Consider the following 25,646-nt stretch of genomic DNA (forward strand, 5'->3'; position numbering starts at 1 on the left):
AGTCTAAATTTGACATGCATTGCTCTTGAGCCTTTCGCCTGTGGAGGGGAACATCATATTTTCATTTGTTTCAACAAAGTGCTCATGCCCATCTCGAGGTGCTCAACGCCCTCTCATCCTACCCATCGTAGTATACATACTGTACCTGTCTAAAGGTCCAACTACGATAGTGTGAAAATGTCTACAAAGAGTCAATACGCATACAAGCACAAATACTTTAAAAACGATGTGCACAAAGGCACTCACACAATACTTGAACAAATACGCACAAAGGCGTAAGAATGATCAAACATGCACAAACACATGTATCTATTGAAAGAGAGCAATGCTTGAGACTCTCAAGCTTGGAAATACAATGGTGAAACACCCCTTATTTATATAAGTGCAAAAGGGAACCACCTTGGGGCTCCCAAAGGAGCCGTTGGGAGCCCCCAACGACTCTATTGGGAGGCCCCCAAGGTGATGACAAAACATAAAAAAATAAAATAAAATAAAAAAAAGTAAGAAAAGAGGTTGGGGTAGGCCTAGGAAGACATGGATGGAGGTGATAAGAAAGGATATGAATGCTTTGAACCTCACCGAGGACATGACATTGGATAAAAATGAATGGAGGAGAAGGATTCATGTGGAAGACCCATAATGATTTTCTTTGTTGGTTCATATCGCCGACCCCAATTGTTTTGGGATGAAGGCGTAGTTGTTGTAAAAAAAAGTAAGAAAAGAAAAGAAAAAAATAAAGAATGAAAACACAAGCATATTCCAAGTGGAATATGCGTAAAACTGGAAATTACAGAAATACCTTTTTCGGGTATTATGATAAAACTATATATATATATATATATATAGATACCTATACATATATAATATATGTATATGTTTCTCTCTCTATATAAATGTGTGTATATATATATATATATACACGGACAATGGGATCTTTGGGTTTACATTTTAACACCCCCCTCAAACTTATGGTGTGATGACCGCAAGTTTGCCAAGAAAGAAGTGAAATCTGGGCGAACAAAGGGCTTTAGTGAAGAAGTCCGCCAATTGATATTCAGCGTCACATACGGGAGATCAATGAACTTCTTCAAGTATTCCTCCCTGACATAATGACAATCCATCTCTATATGTTTTGTTCGCTCATGGAAAGTGTGATTCTTAGCAATATAAATTGCACTTTTGTTGTCGCAGCATAACTTTGTTGGTTCTCCAATGTAAACTCCCATATCTTCTAGAAGACACCGAATCCATACAATTTTTATAGTGGTAGATGCCATGGCTGTATATTCTGCTTCAGTTGAGGACAAAGAGACCTGTTGCTTTTTACATTTCCAAGAAATCAATGACTCACCTAAGAAAACACATAAACCAGTTGTGGAGTGACGATTATTAGGGTCACCTCCCCAATGTGAGCCAGTATAAGCAATTAACCTTAATTTAGAAGAGGAAGGCAAAAAAGCTTCCTTATTTATAGTTCCATTTAGATATCTAATGATACGAAGAACAACACTCATATAAACCGTTGTGAGAGCATGCTGAAACTGACTGACAATGTGAATTGCATGAGACAGATCAGGCCTAGTGATACTAACATACATTAACGAGCCTACTAGTTGCCTGGAATGATACTTCATCATCACTAGACAAATCATCATTACTAGACAATAGGTCAAATAAGAAAGAATAGTCCACATCTTCATGGTGAGAAGTATTTCTTTCAAAGCCATTTTCATTTTCTAAAAAAGTCACATTTCTTGAGACATATAATTTATCGCTCCTAGAATCGTAACATCGAAACCCTTTTTGAGTCTCCGAATATCCAAGAAAAACACAAAGAATAGCTTTATGAGAAAGTTTATCTGTAAGAACAAAACACTTACAACCAAGGATTCTTAATCTGCTATAATCATGCTCCCTTTTATATAACATTTCAAAGGGGGAGATTTTACCCAAGTTCCTAGATAGTAAATGATTGATCAGGTAAACAAAAGCAAGAGCCGACTCAGCCCATTTTTTTTTGGAATATTTTGAGATATGAGGAGAATTCGGGTGATTTCAATGATATGCCTATGTTTTCTTTTGGCCAATCCATTTTGTTGAGGAGTTTTAGGACATGATCTTTGATGAACAATACCATTATCCTCAAGGTACATTTTGAATTCGTTGGAGAGATATTCTCCTCCGGAGTCACTTCTAAATATCTTTAGGTTACAATTAAATTGATTCTTGACCATCACATGAAACGATTTAAAACATGAGAAAACTTCATGCTTATGTCTAAGGAAATATATCCAAGAGTACCAACAAAAATCATTTATAAAAATTACATAATAGGCGAACTCTCCTTTTGAAACAACCGGTGCCGGCCCCCAGACATCTGAATGAACAATTTCGAAAGGTTTAGAAGTAAACATGGATCTTTGTTCAAAAGTCATACTTCTCATTTTTTCAAGAATACAATCATTACAGGAGAATATATTTTTACAAAGATTTTTTAGCAAAATGCAAATAAGATAACTTGGTGATGTTGGGATAACCAAGTCTCTTATGCCAAACATTTATATCCTTATGTCAGGCAACATTACAAAAAGAATTTTTAGGAACTTGAAGAGAGTCCATATAATATAAGTCTCTCTTTCTAGAGCCTTCCCCAATCAATGTCCCGGACCAACAATTCTGAATAAAACAATTATCAGAAGAAAATTTAATATCACATCCATGGTCTGAGAGTTGAGAAACAGAGAGAAGGTTCAAGTTTAATTTTTGTATAAATCTTATTTTGGGAATGGAAAAATCTTGATTTTCAAAATTATCAATACCTTTTATTTCGAGAGAAGTTCCATCCGCAGTAGAAACGAAAGATGAGGAAATATTTTTCGAATAATCTAAAAGAGGATACATGTTTGGGGACATATGAAAAGACTCACCAGAGTCCAAAAGCCTAGAAATTTTACCTGGAGGGGAGAAGGTAGACACGGCGGCTCCGGAGGTAGCTCCCTTGATGAGAGGTTGAAGAGCTTCCACTATTTGGTTTAGTGAAAGAGATCCACTTGAAGACGTCTCCTCCTTTTGCGGTTGAGCAGTGGTAGCCATGGCTAGTAATTTTTTTCATTTGGGATATACGGGTTTGATATGTCCTGGTTCTTTACAAAAATGGCAAACAATCTTGCTATAATCCTTCCTTCCTCCTTGTCCACTATTTCCTCCTTGATTTTGAGTTTTAAAGTGAGGTTGACGATAGGTTCTTACATTATTTTCGGGCCTAGATACCGCATTGACTCCATCATTGTCTTCGAAGTTGGAGGGAACCACAAGCACATTTGGCCCTTGCTTACTTATACTCATACGGGTTTCTTCACCACTTAATTTGGTGAGAACATCATCAAGAGAAGGAGTAAAAGATGACAAAAGAGAAGACCTTATTTGCTCAAATTCGGGTCTTAACTCATTCAAGAAATTGAAGAATCGATCTTCTTCGAGTTGTTTGTGATGAAGTTCAATCGCCTCTCCACTTCATTTTGGTTCGAGCATAGCGAGCTCATTCCAAATGGAAGAAAGATCGACGAAATATTCCCTAATGGTCATGTCACGTTGACAAAGAGTAAGAACCTTTTTTTGAAGGTAGTATTTATGGGATAAATCCCTTGATGTATACATTTTCTCAAGATAATGCCAAGCTTCCGAAGCTTTTTTAAATTTAATAATGTTGACATTAATCTTAGTTTCAACGGATGAAAAAATCCAAAAAAGAATCTTGAAATTCTTCATTTCTCATTCATCGTGTTTCTTAGAATAATCCTCAAGGGCTTTGGTTTTTTCGTCATCCTCAAGGATCTTGATTTCACCTTCGATTATCATGGTGATTTTTGGTTCCGGTTTTGGGATTGTGCCTTTCACATAATCCTCAAGACCTTTCCCTTTAATATGAGCCTCCATGTTCCCGGCCCAAACATGATAGTTGGATCCATTTAGTTTAAAACCGAGAGTGAAATGAGATTCTTTTTCACCCATTAGAGAGGAAAGATGTAAGAAAAAATACGTACCAAAAAAAGATTTTTAAGTCTTGTCGCAAAGCCCTTCTAAAATATTGAATGAAGAGAATCCACCACTTCAATCCTCAAAAATTCAAAGGCATGCTTTTCGAGGCACCAACAAAGCGAAGAATCACACGATCTTCTATCTTCAATCTTGCTTTGATACCATGTGAAAATGTCTACAAAGAGACAATACGCATACAAGCACAAATACTTTGAAAAAGATGTGCACAAAGGCACTCACACAATACTTGAACAAATACGCACAAAGGTGTAAGAATAAGCAAACATGCACAAATGCATGTATCTATTGAAAGAGAGCAATGCTTGAGACTCTCAAGCTTGGAAATACAATGGGGAAACACCCCTATTTATACAAGTGCAAAAGAAAACCACCTTGGGGCTCCCAAAGGAGTCGTTGGGAGCCCCCAACGACTCTATTGGGAGGCCCCCAAGGTGATGACAAAACATAAAAAAAATAAAATAAAATAAAAAAAAGTAAGAAAAGAAAGGAAAAAAATAAAGAATGAAAATACAAGCATATTCCAAGTGGAATATGCTTAAAGCTGGAAATTACAGAAATACCCTTTTCGGGTATTATGATAAATGTATATATATATATTTATATATATAGAGATACCTATACATATATAATATATGTATATGTATCTCTCTCTCTCTCTATATATATACAATGGGATCTTTGGGTTTACATTTTAACAGATAGTAGGTCATGGGTTTCTCGAAGGATAACCCAACACTGAGTTTCATATAATATAGCATAAGTGAATGTAGTTGGCATGTTTAGTCCCTTTGAAACAAGAACACGTCTTGAGATTATCGTGGATTCATAAACTTCTTCCAAGTAATCGACTCGGGGTGTAGATGATTGCATCTAGCAATACACAGAGAGAACACTAGCTTTAAGCAGGCTTTCGTGCTCAAGCAGTCGAGCCTTGCATAAGGAAGACTCTCTTCTCGACACTACAGTGTCTGTACTCAACTTCACATCTTTTTGAAAAGTGCAAAATGTTGTACATGCACCTGCACACCCTGCGCGGCTTGCCTGAGGGCGGCATCAGGAACAAACGTGAACTGACAAAACTAAGCACCTACGGTGCGATGGTAACAGAAAGCAAGTTCAGGAAAGCAGTAATAGGAATTTACTATAGAACAAGCCTATGCACGTAGGATACAAGAAACCATGTAAATTTCAGAAGCATAAAGACAAGCAAGTATAAGACAGACAGTAACAAGTCATATTTATCTACATGTACACATGCGTGTAATATCAATTATTCTATCTCAGAGTCCTAATACTTTATTTAATTCATCCAAAGTCCTTGTGCAACTTTCCCTTACCTCGGGAGGTTGCGTCACTGCGAGTGCTTACGAGTGTAGGTGATGTAGGACTTAGGCTGCAGGGCACGAGCGGGATCCGTCGCGCGAACTGCAAAGTGTGAACACTTAGTATGCTATAGCCATAATAAAGAACAGAAATGGGCAGGGGTACAGCCCCTGCCCGCCCATCAATAAATAGTGAAGGGGTAGGGGCGCAACCCTTGCCCACCACTCAGCTGGCAACTATAAGGAAAAGGGCAGTGGCAAGGGCTTGGCCCCTGTCGACAGATACAAGGAAATGGCAGGGGCTCGGAGCCCTCTGACTGCCTGTCGAAAAACACAAAGGCAGGAGCTAATGAATCGAAAGGGATAGGGGGCTGAGCCCCCCCCCCCCTGCCAAAAAGCTATAGAGGCAGGAGGCTCCGCCCCCTGCCTGTCGAAAAAATTGAGAGAGGCAGGGGGGAAGCCCCCTTGCCTGCCGTAAATTTACAAAGGAAACTTCCAAAGGCAGGAGGGGGGCTTCGACCCCTGTCGATCAGAAGATCGAGGAAGGCAGAGAGGGGGAGAGTGCGACAGGGGGCCATCGGCCTCCTGTCGGTTCTTCGGCAAACATAAAGAGAGGAGGGCATGGCAGGGGCTGCCGACCCTCTGACGAACACAGGAAGAGAGAGAGAGAGAGGGCTTCGCCCTGCCTGCCGAAAGGCTCAAGTGGCAGGGGCGAAGCCCTTGCCAGCCAAACAGAGGCAGGGGCGAAGCCCTGCCTTCTGTGAACCCAATCGATAGGGGCGAGGCCCCCTGCCGAACGAGAATCATTAGCAATAGGGGTCCAGCCCTGTAACACCCCGAAATTTTTAACCCAAATTGATGTGATTTTTTTTTATATAACAGCGGAAAGAATAACCAACATAGGGTTAAGCATTTCGGAACATTACTTTTGAGAGAAAACTCAACACATGCATTTCATTTTCTTATGATATGAACATTTAACTTACCATCAACCCAAGGAATCACTGGAACAGTAAATCAACAATCGCGATCCAATGCCTCATCCCGCAACAACTCATAAGTCTACTCGTTTACCTGAAAAATGGTAAAAATTATAGGAATTAGACTACCACGTCTAAGTAGGAAAACTGTAACTCTAAATGCAGGTATATCATGAATCAAACATGTGATGTGGGTGTCAAAGGTGATTATCGACATATGTCTAAACAAGTAAGCAATTTATGCCACAGAAGCTAACATTCATATACATGAGCATGTAAATAGTTATCCAATAACCATAACTGAGCAGGTAAAGCATCGTGTGCAACATTAATAAGCAAGTGAATGCGTATTGCAACCGTTATAATAATAACCTGTACAACTCTCAGATAATTCTTCAACTACTTTATATCTACACATTTCCCAATTTTATATCCTCACAATCTCAGAATATACAGCATGTTAAAGAACATAAACACAATACCTCAAGTATTTTCACTCACTGTGATACCTAATTTCACTAAATTGTGTTTAAATTATCTTACCCCGCGGGTACGCACGGGCACAGGTGACCATCTCCGAAGAGAACGTTCGGGGGTATATTATTCAAGAGTATTTTATTAACCCGAACATTCTAACTGAGACTGAATCCCCAAGGGAGCGACTAATAGCCGAGAGAATCTCCCAAGAGCTCAACTCAAGACATGATGCATCCCTAACTTCTGCAGAAGACATGGAACTACCACCTAGGACACATAGGTAGTCCTGGTCCCTAACTCCGAGGACGGGGACCAACGAACCGCTTCACGCTCGAAACACAACACAAGTCCTCGAAGTTTTTGTACCACCTACCCTCTCCAAGGTAAGCCTCAAAAACTGGTTTCATTGTTTAATTATTGTTCTGAAGTTCAGGGCATTTCCCCAACTTCCTCCTACTACCATAGCAGTAAGTCCCAACCTTAGTCACTTTATCAAGGTATACAAACCATCCATATAGTTTTCCCACGTTGATTTCTTAATCCCACTCAGAGTGCTCCGGTGTTTTTAAACCAGTCAAGCACACAATAATTACAATTAAGTTTTCATCACTCTTATTATCATAGCACACAAACCTATAACTCAAGTACCCACATTGGGTAACCCATTCATATTGCCCTCTTAGGTAAAGCACATATCCATATATCACTAAATACACCATCATATGTGCTATGTCACACGGACTCGGCTAAAGGGTTGCCGCACCCGTGTCGACACGCACGGACTCGGGTGCGGACTCGGGTGCGGCTTAGGACTCAGCCCGGACTCGGTCAACGCCGAGTCGGACTCGGTCAACGAGTCCGGGCCGAGTCCGTCCACATTTGGACTCGGTCAACATTGACCGAGTCCAAAATTGTCCATTTCAAGTTTTAAATTATGTTTTGGATCTGGGTCGGGTCGGGTCCAAACCCGACCCAGATCCAAATTTTTTTGGCAGCCGAACCCTAAAAGGGGTTTATCGACAGGGAGAGGGGCTTACCCTCTCGATTTTGCCTCTCCCCCTCAGCCCCTGCAGCTTTCTCCTGCACCCACGCCGGCGATCCGAACTCCGGCGACATGCAGCCACCGTCTCCCCCTCCGTCAGGTATGTCGACCCTCCTGCACCCTCTGCTCGTAGCCTCCCTCCTTGCACCCTTTGCACGCAGAAGAGGGGCTCGGACCCCCTCCCTGCACCCTCTGCTCGCAGGGGAGGGGCTCGGCCCCCTCTGCTCGCAGGGGAGGGGCTCGGCCCCCTCCCTGCACCCTCTGCTCGCAGAGGAGGGGCTCGGCCCCCCTCCCTGCACCCTTTGCACGCAGAAGAGGGGCTCGGCCCCCCTCTCTGCACCCTCGGCTCGCAGGGGAGGGGCTCGGCCCCTCCCTGCACCCTCGGCTCGCAGAAGAGGGGCTCGGCCCCCCTCCTTGCACCCTCTGCACGCAGAAGAGGGGCTCGGCCCCCCTCCCTGCACCCTCTGCTCGCAGGGGAGGGGCTCGGCCCCCCTCCCTGCACCCTCGGCTCGCAGGGGAGGGGCTCGGCCCCTCCCTGCACCCTCGGCTCGCAGAAGAGGGGCTCGGCCCCCCTCCCTGCACCCTCTGCTCGCAGGGGAGGGGCTCGGCCGAGCCCCTCTTTTTTTTTTGCTTTAAAATTTACAATCTTTATGTGTTAATTTATTGTTATATATATATAATTATAATATTTAAAATATATATATATATATATATATATATATATATATATATAGCCGAGTCCCTGTGTCCAAATTTTTTGGAATTGCGCCGCACCCGTGTCGCACCCGCACCCGCACCCGCACCCGCACCCGCACCCGCACCCGCACCCATGTGACATAGCATATGTGTGAAACCAATATAACAACCCCATTCCTCAACACAGGTAACAGGTTGTATATAAGCAATTCAAATTATATATTTACAATTCATAATGAACCAAAGAAAAGCAATTCCCATAATCTAAATATATGCAACAAATAGTGTCAATACACCACATCTTTTTGATATGTCAGACTCCGTTTCTACGAAAAGAGATAGAGAATCATTGAACATTAGAGCATTTGCAGGTTAACAGGCATAAGCTAATATGCAACTAAATAGGCATTTGAGCATTAAAACTTTGCAACTAATCTTCCGAATGTACAACTTATCATACATTTTCAACAGTAAGGCATATGCATCATAACAGGCAACTAACCTGACATTTGGAAATATGGAATGCATGCAGCTTCGTAAGAAATCGAGGACCATTATAATAAGTATATAGATCATGGGTATCTACGTATCTGGAACATTTCTATAGTACAAGTTAGTGGCACATGCATACATATGAACCCAACCCAGAGTACCATACATGGTATTACATCAAACCCCATTACAGCATTTCCAGCTAGCCACTTTCAGGAAAAATATAACCCAAGTACTTTGTTGTCATTATCATACAACACAGAGTCAAACCACTGATACAACCTTATGCAAAACCCATAGTAAAGCTGCTGTAAACAAGTGAAACCCTTCCTCACTTGCTAAAATGAAATCGATCCATGTTATTTTACATAGATCATTATTGTGAAAACCCGTCATAATAGTACAATACTAACAGTACGGTGAAAACAAATCATATTATTGCAATGAAATCAATGTGGTGAATATTGTTAACAATGTCTAATCAAAATATAACATGGTACATTTGTCAGAATAAGATATGCTAATCAGGTTATCTAGTTAGCATATGACAAGGCCTATAGTGGATGAGAACTGATCTGAATCCTGTAAGACAAATCTAAAAGTGAAGTGACTCATCTATACCACAATCTTGCAGTCAGGCAGACATGTTAGTTACTAAATAAAAACATGAGAGACATAGCATTTCAGGCACAGTTTAGGAGATTCAAAAGTAACACCAAACTTACTATGTTTACCAAATACCAATAGAAATATTCGGTTAATTAATCAATAAAGCACACAATGCTAAGACATGGTTTACTTATATACTTTTCCACATGAAATCAGGTGCCCAAAACAGACTCAAGACACACGGCTTTGTAGATGATATAGAATCCAATGCAGGAATCAGGAAAAACCCATCTGCTCAAGAAGATAAATATGATCCAGGGAACAAATCGGATCAAGAAAACCCATATGATCACAAAACAAATCTGATTAAGACAACAAATCGGATCAAGAAAACCCATATGATCACATTATCTGAAGTAATCCATACAAATAGACAAGGAAACAATAATTGAGAAAGTGTCATCCAATCACATTATACCCTCTGATGAAAAAGTTAAACCAAAACAATGACATCATCCATGTCGATTCATACATGTACCAAAAACTAGAAAAGGACATATAAAACACCATCCACAGATTTCATCATTTGTTGTTGGCCCATTTCAAACCAAAATACATGACATCAAGATCGAAGTAACACTCGAAACCACTTGATGACCGTATGCAAACCCCCTCTATAAAACAAAATTTCGAAACCCCCAAATCGTAGATTTGGGGTTTTCGGACTAGGGTTGATATAACCCCCTCCCCCCCCCCCCCCCCCCCCTTTCTTGACTGTCAAGATTTCTCTTTCTTGACAGTCCAAATCCCTGTTACCACGACCGTAAACCCCGACTCCCAAGATTAGTAGATTTGGGTTTACGCCAGCACACACCTAACCCCCTTCCAACTTGTTGTCGCAGCTGCCAAAACCCCAACTTACAGGCTTGGATTTTTCAGCAGCTCAGAATCACACCAAGTGCTTAAGGCATGCGAGATCCAAGCTCCTTGCCCTTGACAAACCCAATCCCATACAAAACTCAGTCAATACGTACAAAGAAAGCACAGGATCCTACCTGTTTTTCGACGATTGAAGAAGGAGATGACTGACGCTGGCTGTGCGAGAAATGCTCGGCCGAACTCCGTGGGTGCTGCCTTGACGACCAAGATCGGGAGCAGGGAGGTTTGTCGGTGTTTCTGCAAGCAAGCGCAAGCTCGTCGTCGACGAGGAGAAGGGCTCCAGCGAGGTGGGAGGGAGGAGCCGAGAGGTGATAGGGGATCTGCCGAAGGGCGAGGTCTTCTCCTCCCCTTTTATCGAGCGAAAGTCCCCTCCCTCTCCGAAAATGGCAGAAAAATGGGTTGCAGCCTCTCTGTAACCCTCCCCCATTCTTCCTGTATTGGGCAAGAATCGTGCCCCCAGCACGATTCTGCATCTTTAAATCTTTTAAGATGGGGTCGGGTTCGGGTCCCGCGACCCGCGGTGCCGTTGTACCAGATCCACTCTAACGTGGATCCAGGTCAATATTAAGTTACAGATCCACTCTAATGTGGATTCGGGTTGATTCTCGGATGCTGGATCCACAAGGAACGTGGATCCGGGTTGAAGTGGATGGTGGATCCACAAGTTGGATCTATTTGGGTCCAACGTGGGTCCAAACCCCAATTACCCAAATCTTTTTAATTATAACACTTTTTAAATTATTCTTTTATTAAACCTTATTATTACGTATATACCCTTAATACCCATATATATATATATATTTCCTTTTGGATCCGGGTAACGGATCCCGGACCCAATATGAAAAAATCACTCAAATTTTACGGTTATTACAAGCCCCCTGCCGAACGGGAGAAAATCGACGACAACGAAGAAGTAGAATACTTGAGAGAGCGCCAATGTCATTGGTTGGCGTCGTCGACGTTGTCGCATGTAGGGAGCGAGAAAGAGAGAGGAGGAAGGAGGCGCAGGGGATGGGCGCTCTCCCTCCCCTCAGCGTGGTTTTAAAGGGGATCAGAAAGCCCAACAGGGAAACCCCAAAGGGGTTTCCTATTTTGTATGGGAAAAGGGGAGCACAACTGTGGGGAGTGGGGGGGGGGGGGGGGAGAGGGTTTAAACGAAACCCTCGCCCCCGCGGTTTTTAACCCTAGCGGGTTAGCAGGTTCGGGTCAGATTCGGATTTAAATTATTATTATTATTATTTTTTAAATCGTAGGTTTTACATATTTGCATGAGTGTTCACATGTTTTAATTGAGATGATTCATGAATGAAAATAGGTATTTGGCATGATTATGTGAACACATGCATATGAATGTTTTGGTTCTTGCATATCTCTAGTTGACATGTATGAATGTGCATTGAAAAGTATGTAAAATGAACGCATAGTGGCATGATATTTATGATTTTTGCATATGAATGCATAGATGATCAAAATGGATCATCATGGTCTGTGCGAGCCTTGAGCATGTGTTGGTCTTTGTTTAAGATGTTATGCATTGTAAGAATCAAATGTGATATTGTTGTTCTTACTGCACTGTTCTATGTTGCCACGAGCTGTGGTCCCGTAAAGAGTTTCACATGTTGATTTGCGAGCTTGTGTTATTAATTCTGCATGTTGAATTATAAATTAAAGAAGAATTAATAAGAAGATAAAAGAAATTAAAAGAACAGTGTAATCTATGTTTTCTTGATGTCCCTTCTATAGTATAAGAATCTTGGGCATTGCAGTTTTGGAGAACCGTGAGGATACTAAAACTTCGTGTGCGTTGTTGTTGCCCTTGAACTCGATGTTGAGTTTCTTCTCCTATCTACAGTTTTAGGGGGAATCTGCCACTTTACCTGGGGGTTGTGTATAAACACAACTGTTGTTTTGATATACCAAGAAAGTCACACTTGTGGATGTAGAGGTCTTCGGTGTCTCGACATTAGATGTGGAGGTCTAATATTACAAAGACTGTTTTGGTCGAAGTCTAAGTTTGGAACCCAACAATAAAATACAACTTGTGTGTTAAGTTACCCTGGCAACCCTACTTGACCTCAGAAATTCTTACCCGTTTGGAGTATCTACAGGCAACGGTAATAAAAAGAACTTAAATTGTGTGCATTTAACAGAGACATGCATATGAAAAGAAAACTCTGATAAAAGATAATAATTTATTCATGCATTCCACTGAAATCATGCATATTCTTGCTATGTATTAGATCATGCATATTTACTTGTTTCCTTAATTGTGATGTAAGGGTGAATGCATGATGTTGTTCCCTAATGCATGTTAAATGTTTTTATTTCTTAAATTATGGTTTCTGATATTTATTAAATTGTTTCTTCATGTTTATTAATTGTTCTCTATTACATAAATAGTTAATTGAGTTATGAATTTATCATAATTGCATACCTCTAAAAATATTATATAAATCTTATTTATGTTCTTTTACTTATTTGTTTCATTAGAGGGATTCATATACAAAATTCTTTAAATTCTGACACCCCTACTTTTGTGTTTTTCGTAGCCTCAGATACCCAGTGAAGCAACTTGCTTTTGTGAGTAGCTTCGAGGGGACCACACTATTGCTTGACAGATTCTTTTGGACAGCGTGACTCTTCTTTTTGATTTATTTATATTTTATTTGCTTATGTTTTAGACTATATGCACTTTAATTAAATAAAATATGGTTTGGTTTGGTTTGATTTGAAAGATGAGTATAAGATCTCTTGTGGTGGTGGTTGTGTTTAACTGTAAGAGCCCTAGGTTTTAGTTAACTGAACTGGACTAGTTGCCTATTAATTACATTAAGTAAGTTTATTTAGTTAATGTAACTAAGCCTAATCATATTATATACATATATGCGTGTGTATCTATATATATACTAAATCACGGTTGACTGGACTTAGTCAACGAGTGGGTGGACGGGTATGATCCTCAAGCCACATTTATAAAATAACTATTTTACCCTTGAAACTTGTCGAGCATATTTCGAATATGTTTTAACTCTGATTTCGATGAAATCAAAACCGTTCTTCCTGGATTTTTGATACTAATGTAACCAAGTGTTCAAAACTCATAAAATCAACCTTTAAAATTATGATTTTGCCCTTGAGGTTGTCGGGCATGTTTTGCGAGTTTACGAGCTCCGATTTCGACGAAATCACTTGCGTTCTTTTCATAATTTTGATGTGGTTGCAACCTTGTATTCAAAAATCATAAAATAGGTTGCCAAAAATATTCATTACCTTAGATATTTATATTCAAACAAAAATCTCTAAAAAATTATTGGGTAATACATAAAGGCAAGAAAAGAACCTCACAACAACTTAAACTTCAGAGAGTTGTTCTTGCTTTATAGGCTTATACGAATCACCTCTGCATCATCCTTGGCCAAACAGTTTTAGCTGAACTCACAAGGTCACCTTTGATGCAGGCATGAATGCTGAAAATATTAGAAGGTAGATCAGTCCTGAAAATCATCATGTTGCGCCCCAGCCAATTAATACCAAGATGATTTCATCCACCATCATCTTAACATGGTCTGTCCTGAGCTAATAGAAGGAATAATAGTCAATGACAACACAACTAAGCATAACAGGGAGCTGAACTGCCAAGAATGGTCAATAATGTGCACCGCAGGGCATCATATCCTCCCACTTTGCTGCAATAGATGATTCTTTGTGCAACATCATGTCATAACCAAGATAACATTACCTGGAATTGGTTGGGTGACAATTAAATGTATGCATAACAGATAAAACCTGTCATTTGAACAAGCACAGAATTAGCATGAACCATGATATAACAACAACAACAACAACTACACCTTCATCCCAAAACAATTGGGGTCGGCGATATGAACTAACAAAGAAAATCATTCTGGGTCTTCCACATTAATCCTTCTCCTCCATTCATTTCTATCCAATGCCATGTCCTCGGTGAGGTTCAAAGCATTCATATCCTTTCTTATCACCTCCATCCATGTCTTCCTAGGCCTACCCCGACCTCTTTTAGCTAATATATTTTCCCATTTCTCCATCCTTCTAACTGGAGCTTCATTAGGCCTTCGAATATGTCCAAACCACCGTAAACGATTCTCTCTCATCTTATTTTCAATGGGTGCAACGCCGACCTTCTTATGTATCTCCTCGTTCCGAATCTTATCTTTTATTGTATTTCCACACATCCATCTCAGCATACGCATCTCAGCTACACTCATTTTTTGAATATGATGTCTCTTGGCAGCCCAACATTCCGTACTATATAGTAAAACATGCCTAATAGTCGTCCTATAAAACTTTCCCTTCAACCGCAATGGCATTCTACGATCGCACAACACTCCAGTTGCACTCTTCCATTTCATCCACCCAACCTTTATCCTATGATTTACATCTCCATCAATTTCTCCATACTTTTGAATGATAGATCCCAAATATTTGAAAGAATCATCCACCTGTATTTCTTGCTCACCAAGCTTCACTACACTCCCATCACTACTTCGTTGCTTACTAAATCGACATTCCATGTATTCTGTCTTACTCTTACTCAACTTAAAACCTCTTGCTTCCAATGTCTGTCTCCATAATTCTAACTTAGTATTAACTCCAGCTCTAGACTCATCAATCAAAACAATATCATCAGCAAACAACATACACCACGACACATTTTCTTGAATTGATCTCGTAAGCTCATCCATCACTATAGCAAATAGGAAAGGGCTTAAAGCAGATCCTTGATGTAACCCAACCGTTATAGGAAAATTGGTTGTCACCCCTCCACAAGTGCGGACATTGGTTACTACTCCTTCATACATATCTTTAATTATACTAATGTACTTGAGAGAAACACCTTTCTTCATCATTGTCCACCAGAGAACGTCCCCAGGTACTTTATCGTATGCCTTCTCTAAATCAATAAAAACCATATGCAAATCTTTGTTCCTCTCTCTATATCTTTCAATAAGTTGTCTAAGAAGATGTATAGCTTCCATAGTTGATCTTCCAGGCATAAAACCAAATTGATTCTCCGATACCATGACAACCTTCCTCAACCTAGACTCAATCACCCTCTCCCAAAGTTTCATAGTATGACTCATGAGTTTTATACCACGATAGTTTGTGCAATCTTGTATATCACCCTTATTCTTATATAAAGGCACCAAAGTACTCTTCCTCCACTCATTAGGCATCTTATTTGTTCGCCAAATCAAGTTAAAAAGATTTGTCAACCATTCTAAACCTTTCTCTCCCAAGCATTTCCAAGCCTCGATAGGTATACCATCTGGGCCAACTGCCCTTCTTGATTTCATTTTCTTCAAAGCCTCTGCAATTTCTTTCTTTTGAATCTTGCGTATGAAGTCACGATTCATCTCATGAAAAAGAATGGAAAAGTCCCCAAGATCCTGAGCATGACTTTCATTAAATAGCTTATCAAAATAATCTTTCCATCTCTCCTTAATCTCCTCATCTTTGACTAAAACCCTTTGTGTTTCATCTTTGATACATCTAACCATACCCAGATCCCTCGATTTCCTATCTCTCATCTTTGCAAGCCTATAAATATCCCTCTCGCCCTCTTTGGTATCCAACTTGTCCTAAACCTCCTTATATGCCTTATCCCTCGCGTTCCGAACTACTTTTTTAGCTTCCTTCTTTGCTATCATATACTTCTCCAAATTCTCATTATCATGATTTTTACTTAGATTTCTATAACATTCTCTTTTAACCTTAATAGCTAATTTGACATCCTCGTTCCACCACGATGTATCCTTACCTAGCGGTGCACCGCCTTTAGACTCACCCAATACCTCCTTACCCACCTTTCTCATGCCACCCGCTATCTTATTCCACATAGATTCTGAATCCTCCTCGAGACAACAATCAACTTCCTTAACTACCCGCTCTACAAACATTCCTTGTTTAGCTCCTTTCAGTGCCCACCACTTAATTCTAGGATCTATCCTATATTTATCCCTTTTGCGGCATTGTCTAATTCTAAGATCTAAAATTAAGACTCTATGTTGTGTAGCTACACTTTCTCCCGGTATAACCTTACAATCGATGCAACAACCCCTATCTTTCTTTCTAAGTAGGAAAAAATCTATCTGACTCGTATTAACCCCACTTTTAAATGTTACTAGGTGAGACTCCCTCTTCCTAAACCAAGTGTTTGCTAAGATCATATCATAGGACAAACCAAAATCTAAAATCCTTTCTCCACTTTCGTTTCTTTCTCCTATACCATAGCCTCCATGGATACTCTCAAATCCATCCCTACTAATGCCTACATGCCCATTAAGGTCACCGCCGATGAAAAGCCTTTCTCCATTAGATATCCCTTGTACTACTCCATCTAAATCTTCCCAAAATTGACGCTTAATGGAATTATCTAAACCTACTTGAGGTGCATAGACACTAATAATATTAATAATATTCGTACCTAATACTAATTTAATAAGTAAAATCCTATCACCCTTCCTACGGACCTCAACTACATTATCTATAAACTCACGACTCATAACAATCCCTACTCCATTTCTATTCCTATTTATTCCTGTATACCAAATCTTATATCCCCAAGGTTCTATCACTTTTGCTTTCTCACCTACCCATTTGGTCTCTTGTAGACATAAAATATCAATCTTTCTCCTACACATAACATCTACTAACTCTACCAACTTACCAGTTAAAGATCCTATGTTCCAAGTGGCTAATCTAATTTTATGGTCTTGGACTAACTTCTTTACCCCCACCCGTCCAACAAAGTGAGGGAACCCTTGCCTATTTGACACCACATTCGGGCGCCGGTGTGACGCGTCGCTTTCGGGCGACGACCTAGCAACCCTTGCCCATTTATCACTGCCTCCGGGCCTATAGAGTACAACGCATCGCTCAGTAGGGAACGCCCCAACGAAATTCTCATATTGGTTCATATTCATAAGGTATGACTAAGTTTTTATGCTGGCTGTCACAGGCCTACCGCAACCCTCCTCCTTTATCCGGGCTTGGGACCGGCAGTGTATAACTAAACAGTTATACACAGGCCGAGTTAAAAGTTTTTTGAAAGAAATAAAAGTTTAATGAATGTCAGCACTGATATATTAAGTTTTCTCAATGTTCTTTTGGCTGAAATTTATATGCATTATTCTAATAAAAGTCCCTAGCATTCAAATGCTGAATCACTGGTAAATTGAACATACTTGGGGTTTGTTGGCTATAAGCTTATATGTTGTTCACGAACATGGTTATTCTTGTTTGGATAAGTTGTATTGCCAACTTACATGTTCTGAATGACAGGTTAGTGCAGTTTGTAGACTCATATGACCCGCCACTCAAAGGGCTACAAGAAGACCTCAACTTTGTTAGCCCCCGCATTGGAGAGGTTGATCCACTTAGCCTTTAAGAAATTTCTACTTCTTGATTTTATCAAAACATTCCCTTGTTCCTTTCCATTTATGAGTATATAATCCAGTAACCTGTGTTAAAAGATCTGAATCATGAATTTGCTGTCTTTGTATGATGATTTATGCCTTAAATTATTGGTATCTGTCCCTTTGTTGTTTGATAATTTAATTTACTTTGTTGTTTCTTGCATCTTTGTTCTTAGATTTTCCCCCTTTGTTTTGGCATCCATGCATGCAATTAGCAAAACATAGTGTCTAAAAATGACAGCTGTATCTTTTAGGTTATTGCTACTGACTGTAAAAACTTTGCAAGAAGCAGCATCATTGATTTGAGACAACCAAGCAAATGGTGCATTAAGAGGCTGGTTCCTCTGGAGAACTGCTATAACTACAAAAGTGGTTTATAATTGAACATGGGATTGAACCAGCTTGTTGAGTCAACTTGCATGGGCTTTCTCAATGAGCTTCCTGTTAGGATGCTAAATGTTTGAACCTATACAGTCAACCTTTAAGTCTATATTTCTCCTTTAACAATCTGGTGCTCAAAACCCGTCTCAATTCTCATGATATAATAATCATTACCACTTTTGCTAGAAGGCCTGGTTCATAAAACCCAATCTTATTGCCTATAATGATTTCCTTAGATCCTCCTAGATGAAGATATAGATCCAAGTATTCCATAGGATCACAAGCCCCCAATTTTATTTCCATATTCCCACTAAAACTAAATATTGACGTCTGAGATTTCCACAAAAATATTCTAAACCATCATCTCATGAATTATAACCTAGAGGCATGTCTAACGGTAATTGACATCTTAATACATGAAATGAATCAACTTTCATATGGCTGGTCTAATCCCGAAATATTCCAATGTCATCCACCTTTTCTGCAAATTTATTGAAACCTTCCCTATCAATGTTGGAAAACAATGGTGAAAGTAGGTGTCCTTGCCTAGGACTTCTAGACAGCCTAAGGAAATCCCCAACTCACCATTTAACAAAAATGAAATTGATGTTGAGAAAATGATTCTTCTATCCATCCTTTCCATTCTCTGCCAAACCGCATGCTGCTTAGGGCGTCAATCCCCCAGCATGCTTATTGAAAAAATAAATATATCTATAGGTATATATATAAAATTCTGCCAACTGTTTTGAATTTTGGGCACTTGTAATGAGGAGCCACAACCTGCTCCTTGCACGTCATGGCCCATAAACAGGAAAACCTGGAGTTGATGCATAATTCAGCTCTCTTTAAGTTTAAAAGTTTGTTATTTACCATAATATATTAAATATGAAAGCATGTTTAGAGAAGCAAATGATTTGCTTCTCGTCAATGATTCCAAAGTATTAGTGGAAATTTTTAATCTGTTTTCTGATTATTATGAATGTCAAGAGATTATACAAATCTCAAAACTGAAAAATTGAGGAATATAATTTTACAAAACATGCAAGTCATATGTGGTTTGAGATGATAAAGGCTCTAAATCAATTTAATAAATCGTCAGTCTTCTATGGCATTAGAGAATGCTATTTTTGCTCTGTTGTAGTGGTAATGAAATTTAAAATGTTTATCCAAATAAACTTCATTTTTTATAGGATAATGCTCATCATGTCCCATAGACCCACATCATAGCACAAGCATACCATAATAGCTATATAGTCTAGTCATGCCTGTAAGTTTGAATTTGTTTGTAAGATAACAATAGCCTCACATCATGGTAATACTGTAATAACCATAATATTCCTATTGTTTCAAGAAGCTTGAATTTCTTTCTAATTTATATGGTCAGAGATAGCCTAGTTTGTCCTATTTGAGGATAATCTAATTCATATTACATGGTCAAGTGATGCTACTCTTTAATAAATAATTTTCTTTTGTTTATGACAGGTTTTAGAGGCTGTTGGCCCTATCATATTTTTGTCAACAGATACCAAGAAGCTGAGAAATGAAGGGTTTTTAAGCCCATTTCATCCTCGGTACCCGGATATACTTACAAATTCTGCGCACCCTATGGTATTATGCTTTATAAGAAACTTTGATGAACTTTAACATCATTATCTTGTTAAAGTCATTGCACTTTTTCACTCTTCTTGTAACATGACATACTTTATAAACCATTATCCCTGTATACTTCTGTTTGTGTATGCAGAGGGCTCAAGATTTAGCAAATGTGATGGCTTATCAAGAGTGGGTCCTCCTTGGATATCTAGTTTGTCCTTCTGAATTACTTCGTGTTACTGGTGTCGACATTTCAATGGTTGGTACACTTGAGCTTTAGTTGTTTGAATCTTTACATGTTCAAATGTGAAATGTTTACACATTTGCTTCATCCAGAATTTATGCAGCTATTGCGTTTTCTCTAATTTTGAGAAGATAGAAAATTTCCCTTCATGCTCAAAATGCTGTTTTTTCCCCTAAGGGCATGTTTGATAAGACCCCGTGAGATTCTTACTCTCATGCAAATGAGAGAATCAATCTCATTGTCATTGGCTAACCAAACATCAGAAAATGAGTGGTGAGAAACCGTCTCATTTGCAAAGGCAATAATTGTCATCTTATCATTTATGTGATAATCAAAATCGCAAGGGTCCTCTTGTGATTCTGATTCATATGATTCCAAATCAAATTTTATTTGGAATCACATTTGGCCCAACAAACCAAACTTACCCTAAATGTAGTGATGTTATACAATGATGCTGCAGTTGGGTAATACTGTAAACACAGTGAATCTCTTCTTTTTAATTAATTATTTTTATATAATGTTTTGTTCCCAACATTGAGACTTGCACAAAAACCAAACTCCATCCCAATAGCATGTTTAGGATGCCCATAGTCCTTGATCTCAAATACCTTTCCAATTGCCTTTCAATTGATTGAATTGTCCTTCCACAACTCTATTAATCAGGTCACGATTAACAGAAAGGTTTTGCCTTGAGCAACGTAAAAGTTGCAAATATAGATATAATTGCCAAGCCACCTGATCTTTATGGGACAGGTCCAGGTGCAGATTTCCTTATGATTGTCCTCTAGAAAATTTCCATTGAAAAGACCTTTATGATCCAAATGGTGTCAATTTTGTAGAGTATACCTGATCACCACTGAAATTGGGGAAAGTTTCTTGTGGGCATCACCACCATTTTGTTAGTGTAATTCTTAAAGATTGCTACCTACTGTTAATTTGGTGTCAAGTTGAATCCAAAGCAATCAAAAGGAGAAGGTGAGGAGATGTGAGGGGCTTTCCTTGAACAACATGATTCCCAATGAGGGAAAATCGTGAGATACCTCTATTTCATATATGCAGCAGTTACATAATCTTTTACAATTACAAGAAAGCCCCCAATACTAATGTACAAGAAAAATACATATAAGGGTTAAAACAGGAATAAATAAAAGAATATAAAACACTTCAAGAATCAGTCCGGATTTGGATCTAAATCCAAACCTAGAATCATTGTCATGTCTCAATAGCCTCCCACAAGTTGTACATTGTAATCACAATGCACAACTTGAACTTCAGATGCCAAAATCTTAGTTTGGTTAACCTTTTGTGAACAAATCAACTAGCTGATTTTCCATTCCAACCAATTTAGCTTCTAATTCCCCATCACCAATTTTGCTTCTAATGAAGTGCTGATCAGTTTCTATATGTTTTGTCCTCCCACGATGAATAGGATTCAATGAAATCTTAATAACACTTTGATTATCACGAAAGTTTGTCCAAGAGAAAATGAAATCGAGGTGTAGTGAGAGGTTTGGTAAAGAAATATGTAAGTTGATATTCTCAATAAACATAGGGAAGATCAATGGTGTCATGTAGAAATTCCTCTCGCACGTAGTGACAATTCATCTCAATATGCTTGGTGCGTTCGTGGAATGTCCGATTGCTGGCAATATCGATAGAACTTTTGTTGTCGCAACATAGTCGTGATGCTCCTGTACTTTCAACGCCCATGTCATGAAGCAAGCGCCTTAGCCAGACTACTTCCATAGTGGTTGTAGCCATAGCCCTGTACTCGGCTTCAGTTGACGAGAGAAAGACTTTTTGTTTCTTCTTGTACCTCTAGAAAATCAATGATTCACCTAAAATTACACAGAAACCAGTAGTTGAGTGTCGATCATTGGAATCACTCCCCAATCTGCATAAGTATAGGCAGTCAAATCTAAGGAAGAAGAAGCAAACAAGAAAATTTCTTGAAAAATGAAAGTTTTAATATATCTAATAATGCGTAAAACAGTTCCTATATGAACAATGGTAGGAGCATGCTAAAATTGGCTTCCTGTGTGAACGACATGCACAATGTTAGGTCTTGTAATAGAGAGATAGGACTGCCTCGACAAGTTGTTTGTAAGGTGTTGAATTTTCAAGTCGTTCTCCATCATCAATCTTCATTTTGATGTTTACAACTTTGGGAGTCTTAACTTGTCTTTCATTTGAGATACCAAACCTGTCAACAATATCTACAACAAACTTAGATTGAGTTAGCAAATTGTTCCCTTGCGACTTACAGTGTACAGTTGCGCTTAGAGTTTGTTTTGCTTTTGTTGAGTCTGATGTAAGCTGCCCGGTTCAGGTGAATTAATACCCCGAAGGGGCAGCCCGTATACTTGAACTGTAATAGCCTGCGGGCAAAATTGTGAATGAATCAAATGCGTTGAGCTTTCTTTTGTTCACCCTCGTTGTGATTGCTTCTTGTGATTGCAACTTCTCTCCCTCTATTCTCTCTTGCTCTCTTGCACTCTGATCATAAGCTTCCGCGACCGGCAAGCGAGCTGACGAGTAGGCTTGCGGCGGTAAGGAAGGACCGTCGCGCCGCGCTGGCCCATTGAAGGAAATAGGCCCGTGACAAGTGGTACCAGAGCCCGTTCTCGTGCTGGGGAAGGGACTCCGGAGTCGGTGTCGACAGACACGCCGACAGGCTGCGATTTGTGAGCAAGACATCGTGGCGCCTTATCAACACTTGCGCAACACCAGAGGCAAGGCAGTTGCCGAAGCTGAGGAGATGGGTTCACCTCAGGGCCAAGAAGAGTTGGCTGCAACTGTTAATAAGCTGGTGGAAGATGTGACTTCGCATGATGAAGCGATTTCACGTGCATGTGATTCATTCAATGGATTGAATGATGTGGTGGCGAGCCTGCAAGAGCAGGTGAACTTACTAATGGGGCAGGTCACTTCGTTGACGACTACAGTGGCCGATCTTGAGTTGAGAAACCGTACGTTACAGCGGACGGTGACCCTGAATGGCGGAAATGGTGAGAGATCGTCAAGGATTGATGTACCTAGACCCGCAAAATTCAATGGTTCTCGCGACAGCAAGGCCATTGAGAACTTCTTGTTCCAAGTAGAAGACTACTTGGATATCCAAAATGTGACCCTTGAAGATCTGAGGATCAAGGCTGCAGCGGCCTTACTTGATGGTGATGCTATCGCTTGGTGGAGGCGGAAGCGCAATGACATGGAGAGGGGTCAATGTGTGATAGACACCTTTGACGACTTCAAAGTAGAGTTGCGCAACTACTTCATGCCAAGAAATGCGCAGAGACAGGCTTACCGGATGGTTCGTGAACTCAAACATACTGGTTCGTTGCAAGACTATGTCCGAACGTTCCAGAAGCTTATGCTGGAGATACCTAACATGCCAGAAGACGACATGCTCAACTGGTTCATTGTGGGACTTCAACCATGGGCACAGTCCGAAGTGGAAAGGAGCAACCCCCGTATTTTGGAGGATGCATATGTGGCGGCGGAGCGCTTAGTTGATACTCAGCGCAAACCTTTCACCCCATCAACCAAAGTTGGGAAGAAGCCTGACCACGGAGGCAAGAAGGATGAGCAGCGCAACGATAAAGGTGAGGCGTCGACACGCCATCAACCCGAAAAGAAACAGAACTACACGAAGCATAACAACAACAACAAGGGTGCGGTTGTGACATGTTGGTTCTGTGGTGATAGACATATCGCCCGGCAATGCCCAAAGCGCCTTGTAAAGGACGACGGGCAAGCCAATGCTGCACAGGAAGAATGCAGCGATACTGAAGGCAGTGACGCTGAGACCATGCAACCGAGGATGGGCGCCATGCGATCGATTAACGCAGCTAGAAGTTGCGCAGCTAAGAACATGCAGGTCAGTAAGGAACTTATGTACGTAGAAGTCATCATGAATGGAAAGTCTACTTCGGCAATGGTAGACTCCGGGGCCACACACAACTTTGTCTCGCGGGAAGAGGCAGAGCGGTTGGGCTTGAAAACTGGGCCAAAGCAGAGGACTATCAAAACAGTAAACTCTGAGGTCAAGCCCATTCTTGGTGAAGCAAGAGATGTGGCTACTCAAGTGGGGAGTTGGGTCGGCAAAGCCAACTTCTCTGTGGTGCCCCTGGACGATTTCAAGGTGATTCTGGGTATGGAGTTTCTGCGAAGCCAGAATGTGATGATGCTGCCAAAGTTTAACACGTTGACGATCATGGGATCGGACCTGTCCCACACAGTGCAGTGCCTTACGCAGAAAGGCAAGTCTTCAGTGTTATCAGCAATGCAACTGAAGAAGGGTGTCAAGCATGGGGAGCAAACATTCCTAGTTGCAGTGCGTGCAGATGAAGGGAAGGTAGAAGCAGCAGTGCCGCCGACCCTAGCCCCTCTATTGGAGGAGTTTCGGGGGGTGATGCCTCCGGAATTGCCAAAGCGTCTTCCGCCAAGACGCGAGGTCGACCACAAGATTGAGTTGACCCCGGGAGCAAAGCCTCCCGCAATGGTTCCATACCGTATGGGGCCAGCAGAGTTGAAGGAGCTGCGCAGGCAGCTAGACGAGATGTTGGACGCAGGCATTGTTCGTCCATCAAAAGCCCCATTTGGTGCCTCGGTCCTTTTTCAGATGAAACATGATGGCTCTAAACGGTTATGTGTGGATTACCGGGCCTTGAACAAGGTCACGGTGAAGAACAAGTACCCATTGCCATTGATAGCAGACTTGTTCGATCAGCTAGGCAGTGCCCGTATCTTTTCCAAGCTAGATCTGCGATCGGGTTACTGGCAGGTGAGGATTGCCGAAGGTGATGAGCCGAAAACAACTTGTGTCACCCGCTATGGTGCTTACGAATTTCTAGTAATGCCATTCGGGTTGACAAATGCTCCAGCCACATTCACGACTTTAATGAACCAGATTTTCTACCCTTACTTAGACAAGTTTGTGGTAGTCTATCTGGATGATATCGTGATCTACAGCAGTAACATGGAGGAACATGTCGGGCACTTGCGAACAGTGTTTCAGGTGCTGAAGGAGAATGATCTCTGTGTTAAACGAGAGAAGTGTCTCTTCGGGCAGGAGGAGATCAGCTTCCTTGGCCACGTTGTGGGGCGTGGTGTGCTGCGTATGGATGGGCAGAAGATAAGGGCCATCCAGGAATGGGTTCCGCCAAGCAAAGTGCCATAATTGCGGTCATTCCTCGGCTTGGCAAATTATTATCGGCGTTTCATCGAAGGTTATTCCCTCATTGCTGCGCCCCTCACAGATTTGTTGAAGAAAAATCGGGTATGGCTCTGGACAGGAGCGTGCCAAGATGCCTTCGAGGGCTTGAAGAAAGCCTTAGTGAGAGAGCCAGTGCTGCG

At 40.7% G+C, this 25,646-nt stretch overlaps 1 protein-coding gene across 2 annotated transcripts in view; it reads left to right on the forward strand.

Annotated features, from left to right (window-relative positions):
* The window catches only part of GRL (transcription activator), a 190,099-nt gene that overhangs the window by 12,804 nt on the left and 151,649 nt on the right, over positions 1–25,646 (forward strand). For both annotated transcript variants that reach the window (XM_090015945.1, XM_090015946.1), the window contains exons 7-9: positions 17,937–18,021; positions 19,934–20,059; positions 20,196–20,303. In XM_090015945.1, coding sequence (XP_089872071.1) covers positions 17,937–18,021; positions 19,934–20,059; positions 20,196–20,303 — 319 coding nt within the window. The remainder of the gene's footprint in view (positions 1–17,936; positions 18,022–19,933; positions 20,060–20,195; positions 20,304–25,646) is intronic.

Source organism: Nuphar pumila, chromosome 8, assembly GCF_984573655.1.
Source record: "Nuphar pumila chromosome 8, dmNupPumi1.hap1.1, whole genome shotgun sequence".
Classification (NCBI taxonomy): Eukaryota; Viridiplantae; Streptophyta; class Magnoliopsida; order Nymphaeales; family Nymphaeaceae; genus Nuphar; species Nuphar pumila.